Genomic DNA, 10,766 nt, shown 5'->3' with positions numbered 1-10,766 from the left:
TTTTTTAAATTCCTGGGTTATGAAGAGCAATCTTTTGATTTGCTTTTAACCAGATGGTCTTAGTTCACAGAGTTAGCCCCCTAGAGACCTCCCCCATTCTGCTGGGTGCCAGGGCCATGTCTAAATGTATGCTGAATCCTCTTTCAGGGAGCACAGTCAGGCTAGGACCAGCAGCCCTTCAGTAGTTAGTATTATGCACTAGGTATGTTGTTTAAAAAAACAAAAACAAAAAACCTCTAAATCAGAAAGTTAAGACTACAAAGAATAAAACCTTTGCTATGGTTATTTTTGCATCTGAATGTATTGTTTTATCCTTCTAATTATCAAGAATTCTAAACTCATTTGTTATCCTTTTATCCAGAGGGAATCACTATCTTTTAAAAACATTTTATCTAATGGATTTGTTTATTTTAGAGAGAGGAAAAGAGTGTGTGTGATGGAAGGGAGGTGTGGGAGAGGGAGAGAGAATCTTAAGCTGATTCCCCACTGAGCACAGAGCCTGAGGCATGGCTTCCTCCCATGATCCTGAGGTCATGACCTGAGCCAAAACCAAGAGTTGGATGTTTAACCCACCAAGCCACCCAGGCACCCCTTTTAAATAAAATATTTTTAAAAGGGGGAACAGTTCCTGGTGGTCTAAAATTAGGTTGTTTATAGTTTATTTTTGCTATTTATAAACAGGTGAGATATTATTAACAGTTTTTATACTAAACAGTTTGAACCTTCTGAAAGTATATGGTGTCAGGTTACACGCTGAGTAGTTCTTCATGTCCTGAGAATCTTGAAATACTGCCTGTTTGCAGGTTTTCCATTTTGCTATAGGAGTCTTTCTTGTGCTACTTTATTACCATAGCTTGCTAGTGTTCTTTTAACATTTAGATGTTGAAGGTACCATTTGTGTTTACTTTCCTGGCTGTTTTCTCTTACTTCTCCCAGATGTTCAAGTCCTGTCTCTCCATCCACAAACCCCTTGTTACTTTGTGGGAGGCAAGAACTGAGGGAGTGGCAGGGACGCTGGCATCTTGAGAGTGGCTCATTCTTATACTCCTTTGTCTGGTCCTACAATCTCCTTTGACCAGTAACTCAGCCTGAAATGACAAGAAAGGATGGATGTCGGGCGTCCCAGGTGTCTCAGACCATTGAGTTAGGTGATGCTTCCCGATGTGCAGTACGTGCTTCCAGAGTCAGTGTGTGAGAGTTGAAACTTCACACTACTTAGAAGTAGAGCCATTGCACATTCGATGTCAAGGCTGTTGGTGTTTGAGATAAGCAGGGAGTTACAGCGGCAGTATCTAAAGAGAAGAGTAAATGTTCAGTAGGCAGTAGAAGCTGGGAATGTTCTGCGGTGCTGCTGGTGTGCAGAGGGTGTGTGGGGGCCCGTGTGCAGAACCTGCCAGTGCAAGGCCCCCCTTCTCTGTTTCCTTCAGGGTCTGTTGTGAAGAAGACAGGCTGAGTTTCCTTCATTAAAATCCTTTTCTCTTTCCTTTTACACCTCTCACAGGGGACCGTGATTAGAGTATTCTCCATTCCAGAGGGACAAAAACTCTTTGAGTTCCGGAGAGGAGTTAAGAGGTAAGTAAGATATGTGAATCTCTGGAATTGATCTGGAGGTGACATTTGGATTTCAGTTCTATTTTCTCTGGGTCAACAAGTGGAAACTTAAAGCAGCCCTGGGAACCCCATTTGAATGTGTAAGTGCTTTCAACCCAGCTGGATGGTCAGGGGAGGTTTTATTGTCCTCTTGAGAAGTAAAGGAACGTTTTTATAAAGCAAACTGGGTTTCATTTGTTGTGATCCCACCTGAACCGAGGGTGATGGTCAGGCAGCCCAGGGAATGAGGAAGAAGTAGCCTGACTGGCCCTCTGGGGCCTCATAGCTTCCTCCACCTGATCTGAGGTGGTAGGCCAATATTTTCCTGAATATTTTCCTGAATATTTTCCTGAATGGCCAGCATGCTTCTATCCTGCTTGTCTACTCTGGAAACTAACCAGCTTCCCCTCTGTCCTGTCACCCCACTTATTTCCCTGTCTGTCTGCATACCTTACTGAGTCTGTACTTAGCACTCCCTTTCTTGACACCCGCTTGAGAGGAAGGAACGTCCATCCTGCTTGGTTAGGCCTGAATCATCTGCCACAGGCTCGGGCGGGGGGTGGGGTCTGTTCCCCATTCCAGAGGGGCAACTAAGAGTACCCACCTCAAGGCAGGAACAGGGCCAGGAAGTATTCCAGAACCTGCAGCTATCAGCCACCCCCTTCTCTTGTGAACTTTGCACTGTGTGTCACCACTTCCTGTCAGCCGTTGGGTCCTTCCCAGAGATGGCCCATACGTGCTATAGGGTCCTATCTCCAAATGCCCGGGTCCCTCCCCATTACTGCCTCCTGTGTTTCTTTCCTTTTTTTCCTTGGTTTTCCATTATGCCACACCATTCTAGATTTTTCTTCTGTATCTCACTTCTGCCCTGGGGCCTTTCTTCATCCTGTTCTGTACAGTCTCATAGGCCCATAAACTGTGTTGCCTATGTGCTGGTGACTCCTCACCTGTATGTGTAGCCCAGGCTGCTTTCTGGAGATGTTCCTGTATTTCTCCTGACTGCTGGATGCTGGGCCCTCCAGCGACCAGCCAGAATGTGCCCCATCTGCCCATCATCTTGTAAACGCTGCCACTGTCATAATCCTGGAATCTGAGTCAAAGGGACTTCATACTGGCTCCTTTCTCACGTCCAGCTAGGTCTTGATGCCCCGGGTCAGTCCTACCCACTCCCATCTCCCCGGCATCCCTGCCCACCCAGTTCAGATCGCCACCGCCCGACCTCTTATGCACCTTGGTATCTGCTTTTGGCCCTTTCAGTCCCTTCTTCAGACCATGGCCCCGGTTGCTCTTGAGGCATCAGCACAATCAGAGCACACCCCCATGTGGAACCTTCAGGGTCTGCCTCCTGCTGGTAGGGCTAACTCCAGATCCCTCAGCCCTGGTCGATAAGCTGGCCTCCCACACCCTTGTCCTTCAGCTGTGTTCCCAGCTCCAGCCACACTGAACGGTGGTTCCACTGTTTACATGGGGTCTCCTATGCTGGTGTCACACCTGTGACCTAGCCAACTTCTGAACCCTTGCAGTCTAGGTTGAGTGTTCTTAGGGAGGCCTTTCCTGATCCTCTCGCAGAAATACCCTTTCCTCCATGCTTCTCTAGCACATCCACTTTTACTTTTTGGCATCACTTTGTTTGCAGCAAATTTACTATCTGTATTCACACCTCACAGAGCCATTAAAGTGAGAACTGTTCCTGATTTATACCCAGAGCTTTGTACAACACTGGACACCTCACAAGCAATTAGTAAACATGTACTAGATTGAAAAGGCCCCTTCTTTTGACAGGGCAAAACATGCCTTGTATTTGTAGGGCTATAAGGAAATGCAGATTTATTTGAGGATTGGGATTTTTACAGTGATTTTTCAGATAAACTGTAAGGTTTTAGCATGTTGAAAGTTTTTTTTTTTTTTTAATTTTTTTTTTTTTTTTTTTTTTTTTTTTTTATTTATGATAGTCACAGAGAGAGAGAGAGAGGCAGAGACACAGGCGGAGGGAGAAGCAGGCTCCATGCACCGGGAGCCTGATGTGGGATTCGATCCCGGGTCTCCAGGATCACGCCCTGGGCCAAAGGCAGGCGCCAAACCACTGCGCCACCCAGGGATCCCTGAAAGTTTTTTTCTTAAATATCATCAAGGTTGCCAGTTTGCTTTCTTGCACATTAAGTAACTGCTATAAATTAAATTATTGGATTTTCTTTTGCTAACCTTAGTTCTGTAAATCCAGCCTAATTCAGAAAAAAAAAATGGTTTCATGAAGCCCTGATTCCCTTTATTATTTGGAATTTCAGGTAAAATTGGCTAAGAAAATAATAAAGAATTGCTCTTGACTTTTTTTTTTTTTAAGATTTTATTTATTTATTCATGAGAGACACAGAAAGAGCAAGAGGCAGAGACACAGGTAGAGGGAGGAGCAGGCTCCATGCAGGGAGCCCGATGTGGGACTCGATCCCGGGACTCCAGGATCACGCCCTGGGCCAAAGGCAGGTGCTAAACCACTGAGCCACCCAGGGATCCCTGGTTTACCTTTAAAACATTTTCCCTTCTTCAGAAAAATTTTTGAAAAGCAAGCTGGAGAGGTTCCTGGGTGGCTCAGTTGAGCATCTGCCTTCAGCTCGGGTCATGATCCCAGAGTTCTGGGATCTGGGATCACCCCACATCAGGGTCCCTGCTCAGCAGGGGTGTGCTTCTCCCTCTGCCCTTCCCCCTGCACATGCTATGTGTCTCTCTCTCAAATAAAATATTTTAAAAGGGGAGCGGGGGAGAGAAAGCTGGAGAGAAAAAAGAAAGATACCAGTAGACCCAGGCATGCCTGTTCTGGGAACTTTACTTGTCTGGCTTATTAAAGTCGCTGGAGAAAGGTGACAAATTGCCCACACCAAGGCTTGGTGTGGACAACTGTGTAACTCTGCTCCCTCTTCCACTTGCCCTTAGGTGTGTGAGCATCTGCTCCTTGGCCTTCAGCATGGACAGCATGTTCCTCTCTGCATCCAGCAACACTGAGACTGTGCACATCTTCAAACTTGAGACTGTGAAAGAAAAGTGAGTTGCAAAGAGACATTTGTTTTAAAAAAAAAAAAAAATACAAAGCTCCTTCTCCACTGACTGGATGAGGATATCAGCACAGACACTGTCTTATCTTTAGTCATTTTTGCCAATAAAGACCCTGAAGCCAGCTCTAGAGTAAGTGTTACCACATCCGGGCACAGCAGGGAAATGGCCTTCCCTGAAAGATGAAGCAGGGAGGGTGAAAGTGGATGGCCTGGGGTCTCTGCACATGTCCATCTCTTAGCGCCAACTTGGCCCACAGAAACACTTAGAGGTAAACACCCCTAGGAGTGGGTGCTGGCTCCAGCATGCCCACAGTGATTTCCATTTTTAAAGCAATTGATTGAAATTATGTGTTACTGTGAGGGGTGTGCCTGGAGAAGTGCTGGTCCTTTTCTTAAATGTTAAAAAGATACCCATTAGAATGAGTATTGTTTGTTTATATGCTGTCCTATTCAGAGGAACATTTAAGATGACTTACAATATATGCCGGATGAACAGCAGCAAAAAAAAAATGGGGTCTGGGAAAATAATTTGAGATTTTGCTAATAAGGTTTTTGAAGACTTCCTGTTAAAAATATCTGGGCAGGGGGAGGGTAGATCATGAATTTGGCCTATACATCTTCACATTTGCTGTGAAGTTGGGGAACCTCATCCTCTGCCACAGTCTGATGTGGCCGCTCATGAGGAGCACAGCTCTTCTGGGCTCTGAAATCTGGCGAGTCTCCTCTGATCCATCCCGGAAGACATGCCTATAGTGTCCCCAGGCTTTGAGACTTTGTCATTCTCTGCATCCCTTCTTCCTGAGATACAGGGAATTCTCCTCAAGTTTCAGAACTAATACTTGCTCCTGTCAGTGGGGCCTGGTCCTTCTGGTGAAGAGTCCCCGTATATGTATCTGATGATGGTTCCTCTTTCCAGACCTCAGGAGGAGCCCACCACCTGGACTGGGTACTTCGGGAAGGTACTCATGGCTTCCACCAGCTACTTGCCCTCCCAAGTAACAGAAATGTTCAACCAGGGCAGAGCCTTTGCCACAGTTCGCCTGCCTTTCTGTGGCCACAAGAACATCTGCTCACTGGCCACGTGAGTAGGGATGGGCATTGCCTCTTGTGTTTACCGGGGTGCGTCCAGTCAGAAGTCTGGTCACAGGTCACCAGAGATGGTGGCATGGCAGCCTGGCTAGGTTTCTCCTCATCCAGGAACAACCCACAAACTTAGGCCTTTGACTTGATCAAAGTGGAAGTAGGGGGAACCCCCCCCCCCCCGAGTGCCTCTTCACCATTACTAGAATGATTCATCTGCAGTGTTCTGATCCAAAAAATCTTCCTCTTTTTTGGGGAATGTTTGTAATGGTAATGAAAAAACTTCTCAAGTCCAAACTATAGGAGGTTGCCAATATTTAACCCTTGGGGGCCTACAAAACCAGCAGGTTGACGTAGTTGAAGGCTATCCGTGTCACTCTGGAGTACAGCCTCAGAATGCACGTGGCACCTTGAGAGCCTCATTTGATTGTTCAGAGTACAACCATATAGGAAAATACTGTTGAAAATTCACTGATCTCACATCTTTGTGATTACATGAATCTTATAAATACTATTTTACATCCTTTTTATGCTGCTAACTCAGATGGAGGAAAAGCTTATGAAAATATCTATCCTTAGTAATTAGACAAGCCATGAGAAATGGTTTTGTTCCCACCTATTCTCCTGTGGGCTTCAGTGTCTGTTCACAGTAAATCCCCTCAAGGCTTGAGCCCTTGATGCTACAGCCTCAAGCAACACAGTGGGTGCGATCTTTCCCCTTCCCAGTAGATAGGGGAAGTCCAGTGCACAAAACTAACTCGGTGCTTTTCTGGGGCGGGAGTGAGAGGATTCTTTCCTGGCCATGCCAAAGGCAAGGCTGCTGGTGTAATAACATTGTCTGAAAGTTGTGGTCCTAGAATTTGGTTCTTTTTATTCTCATTAGAATTCAGAAGATTCCCCGACTACTGGTGGGAGCTTCCGACGGGTATTTGTACATGTATAACCTGGACCCCCAGGAAGGAGGCGAGTGTACCCTGATGAAACAGCACAAGTAAGCGGGCCTCACACCAGCCATTTCTGTGAAAGCCAGTTGTGCAAAGGGATGCATTCCAGTGGAGCTGGCCCGTTGATAAGCTTTACTTCCCCAGACTGTACTCTCCCACACTTCTCTCCCGCCTTCTCACTTCAGTAACTGGGAAGAGATTGGACAGGTGTCTGGTGTAGCACTTGTCCTTCCCCAGTGCAAGTGGACTACGGTGGGAACTCAGCATTTTGCAAGAAAAGGGAGGGTGCTCTGGGTGGCATCCCCTGGGTGGTACGCATCCCAGGAGCGCCTGTAGGCTCACTGTGAGATGGACGTGCTCTCTGGGAAAAGAAGGCACTAATGTTTGTTCATTGGGAAGTAGTGCAGTTTGATTTTGTTTTTGCTTTTTAAAAGTTATCCAGAAAGGCAAGTGGGTGGCTCAGTGGTTGAGTGTCTGCCTTTGGCTCAGGTTATGATCCCGGGGTCCTGGGATCGTGTCCCACATCAGGCTTCCTCTGGGGAGCCTGCTTCTCCCTCTACTCTGTTTCTGCCTCTCTCTGTCTTTCATGAATGAATAAGTAAATAAAATCTTACCAAAAAAATTATCCAGAATTATCCAGAAATTCTCTAAAAATGATACTATAATTAATTCTAATGGGGATGAAAGTGAGTTTTTTAATAGTGAATTCTGTTTATGATTCTCAGTCTTAAAAATGCAAGATTATCTCAGTTAATATAACTTTCTTCATCAGACTTCCCATGTAAAAATCTTTGTGAAAAATCCGAGTGAACATACCCACGGAGAATTAGCTTATAGTGAGCACAGCACAGGGCGCACACATGTGTGTCTGTTTGGAGCACCTTCTTGCATTTGCTGGGGCACCTCTGGCCCTGCAGGCGCATGAGGCAAGTTGTCAAGATCCCCATCCAGCCTCACTGTTTCTGTGTTTCTCTGCTTCTACCAGGTTGGATGGAAGCATGGAGACAACCAATGAAATCTTAGACTCAGCCTCTCACGACTGCCCCTTAGTGACTCAGACCTACAACACAGCTGTCGCCACAGGTACTCATGTGCCTTCATCTCCGACCAGACTTGGTAAGGGCTGTAATGCAAACCCCCGCTGCGGTCCGTGCTTGGCGCTCTTACCCTGAGCAGAGCTGCCCACCTGTCACTTTCCCCCCACACAGGGGACAGGTAGGGCTCAGAGGCAAGCTCTTGTCACCTGGGGGTTTCAAAGCTGAATTATTTTCATTTTTGAAGGAATAATAGTGATGATGGCTTGGGTGACTTCAGGTGCACGTGAATTGTCCGTGGCTTGCCGCCTCTTGGCTAAAATACTCCCCTAAATTCTGACACTGCCAAGCAGGTGTCCTTGGCCCTGTGTAATCATTCAGCAGGCACACCTGAGACACCCCCTCAGCACTCAGGGCCTGGGAGGATGGTAGGCCTGTGTTCAGGGCCCATCCTGCTGCAGGAGCTGGGTGGTCAACATACCGACAGATGAGGCCATGTAGCTGAAGCTGTCCCCCACCCCAACCCCTCTCCCAATCAGCTTGACCTCAGATTGGCAATCCTATAGATTTGCTCACACAGGAGATTGTACATGCTCGCTGTGACTCTGAGATGAAGTGGCCCTTTCCGTCAGGTGTCGCGCATCCAGCATCAGCAGTTCGAGAACTATTCCCATCCTCCCTGTTCGCTGAGGAAAATTTGCGGCCTGTCCATCGGAAAGCTCCTACTTACTCTGCAGCCGTCTTTTTGACATTTATGAATTTTGGAAAATAAGTGACTTCATCTTGAGCTGCCCAAGGCCGCAAAAAGCTTATAGTCAGAGATTATAGTTCAGTCTTAGTATGTGCTGCAGCTTGTAGCTGTCTGGGTCTGGCTGCCAGGCCCAGCCTCCCTGCCTCACTTGCCTCACCCGCCTCACCCGCCTCACCCGCCTCACCCCTCCACACCCTGCCCCTGAGCGTGGCTGCGCTGTCTCTTTGCAGCCTACGGAGACGAGCTGGGGGCCGTGGGCGGCGCATGTCTGGAAGAGGAGGCCAGCGCTCTGCGGCTGGAGGAGGACAGCGAGCATCCTCCTATGATTCTTCGGACGGACTGAACTTGACCTGTGAACTCTGACCCCCGGAGCAGAGAACACTGGCTTGATGGAGGACTTTGTGTTATGCTGCTATGAACTTTGACCTGAGTTGGGGAGAGGATGGCAGAGACTTAAAAAGAAAAAAAAAAAAAAAAAAAAGATCGTAGCTGTAGTCTCATTCCATACTGTTGAGAAATACATCGTTTTCACTTCAGTGGCTTTTAATCCTGCTTAGGAATCTTAGCTTTTTGTTTGTTTTCTGTTTTTGCCAAAATTAACTGTTTGGTGAAGCCCTTGAAACCTTGCTTTGCATGCGTTAATGTGCCAAGCCAGCATAGGAGAGCTAGAAGCCACTTTATAACAACTGCAGTTGTTTGGTTTTTAAAATCTGTATATAAGGAGGAGCGTACACAAGGAGAAGGTGGCATCGTGCAGAGCGGTTCTGGGTGTTAAGGCGGGTTCTGCTCAGGCGGGTCCAAGAGCCCTCTCTGGGTTTGCCAGGCTCAGGGGGCAACAGCCATGGGGAGGGGTCCTCTCTCTCCAGAGCCCCTCCTGGGCCCTTCCCCCCATTTTATTTTGTTAATTAAATTCTTTCCAAATTGGATTATTCTGGGATCTCTTGCTTGCCGGACTTTTATTTTGTTTCTGGCTTTATTTTTCATGTAGGTATTGGAGGAGAGATTCTTTCTTAGCATTAAAAAATCTTCCTTTCTGACAGCACATGAACTCAAAAGAATACCTCGGAGGGCCAGAGCGAAGGAGAGTGGTCTTGTTTGTGTAATTAAATTATCTGGTCTTTAATTTTCCTGTTGAATAACTGTGTGGGGGTTCTGTTTGTGTGTTTTTAAGGAATTTTGTAGCTACTCCCTGTACCCATGGAGCACAGAATTACAGTGTGGGGGGCACCCGAACTGTCCTCGGACCTTGAGCCCCGCCGTCTGTCAAGGGCTCCTCTCACCCGTGTCAGGAGTACTAAAGAGAGGGAAATGCGGCAGACCTGGGGAGAGGGGAGGCTGTGAGCACCAGTTTTACAAGGTGATACGTGCCTTTTCTATTTTAATCTTACAGAATTGTTCAACAAAGTGACATGAGATTGTGGTCACAAGTCCTAGTGTTAGCCCAGCTCCCCTTTTCATTTTTACAGGAGTCGCACAACCACAGATACCTCAGAATCTGCATTCCAGACCGAGACGTCTAGTAGTCAAAGTTTCAAGGCAATTCAAGTGGTGTAAAAGGTCGTCATAGATTCTTGACAGAATGGTGACGGGTAAGGACAGAAGTTAAAACAAGGCAAAAATGTTGTATCTGCCCTCCCTTTGCCTGTGTCGGCCTTCTGGACAGAGGAGGTGCAGAGGCATGTGCTCCACGTTGAGGGGGCTGCTGCAGCAGTTGGTGGAGCTGACTGCACACTTTCCATGCCCAACCTCATGGTCTGTCTGTACCCTTGCAGCTGCATATCCAGTGGTTGGCTTGAAGGTGAGAGCCTAGGTGCAGAGAGCACCCAGATAAGTGTGGACGGCAGCGGAAATCTCTAGAAACGCTGGTTAGGGCAGCAGCCTGAGATGCTGTATGCTACTGGTCAGAGGTGAAGGCAGAGTATACTGTACCTTCCTTTAAAGGCTGGTACATCCACCTGTATCCCTGACGAAGTGTGACCCTCAGGCCCAAATGTGATACAGTGTGCATCTGCTGAGCACCGAGCAAGGACACGCCTAACCCAAGGACTCTTGAGGGGCCTCCTCAAGCACAGGACACAGCCTGCCTATGTCAGACCTGGGAGGCCCTATCTCTGTATCTTCTGGAACAAGGCACTGGACTCTATGTCGACGGCTGCGGTGAGTGTTCACGGGAAAACCAGTGTCAGGTGCGTAAGGCTGATGTGGGGCCCTCAGCTAGGGTCTCCTCATTACCAAAGAGAGAATGGCCTTTCCAATTTTGTGTTAAATATTGCTGATCTTGGTGTCTGAGTGTTGGCTTCTGCACTTATGGCGATGTGGG

At 47.3% G+C, this 10,766-nt stretch overlaps 1 protein-coding gene across 3 annotated transcripts in view; it reads left to right on the top strand.

Moving 5' to 3' along the window:
- The window catches only part of WIPI2 (WD repeat domain, phosphoinositide interacting 2), a 38,378-nt gene extending 28,995 nt beyond the window's left edge, over nt 1-9,383 (top strand). For 2 of the 3 annotated variants that reach the window (XM_041749473.1, XM_041749471.1), the window contains 6 exons: nt 1,502-1,572; nt 4,519-4,626; nt 5,554-5,718; nt 6,601-6,708; nt 7,647-7,777; nt 8,677-9,383. In XM_041749473.1, coding sequence (XP_041605407.1) covers nt 1,502-1,572; nt 4,519-4,626; nt 5,554-5,718; nt 6,601-6,708; nt 7,647-7,777; nt 8,677-8,789 — 696 coding nt within the window. In that variant the 3' untranslated portion in view covers nt 8,790-9,383. The remainder of the gene's footprint in view (nt 1-1,501; nt 1,573-4,518; nt 4,627-5,553; nt 5,719-6,600; nt 6,709-7,646; nt 7,778-8,676) is intronic. The other variant, XM_041749472.1, reaches the window with a different exon arrangement.
- Nucleotides 9,384-10,766: the final 1,383 nt, after the last annotated feature.

The sequence above is a fragment of the Vulpes lagopus genome, chromosome 3 (assembly GCF_018345385.1).
Source record: "Vulpes lagopus strain Blue_001 chromosome 3, ASM1834538v1, whole genome shotgun sequence".
In the NCBI taxonomy this organism is placed as follows: domain Eukaryota; kingdom Metazoa; phylum Chordata; class Mammalia; order Carnivora; family Canidae; genus Vulpes; species Vulpes lagopus.
Note: the sequence above shows the minus strand (reverse complement) of the source record. Positions and strands in the feature narration are given on the sequence as shown.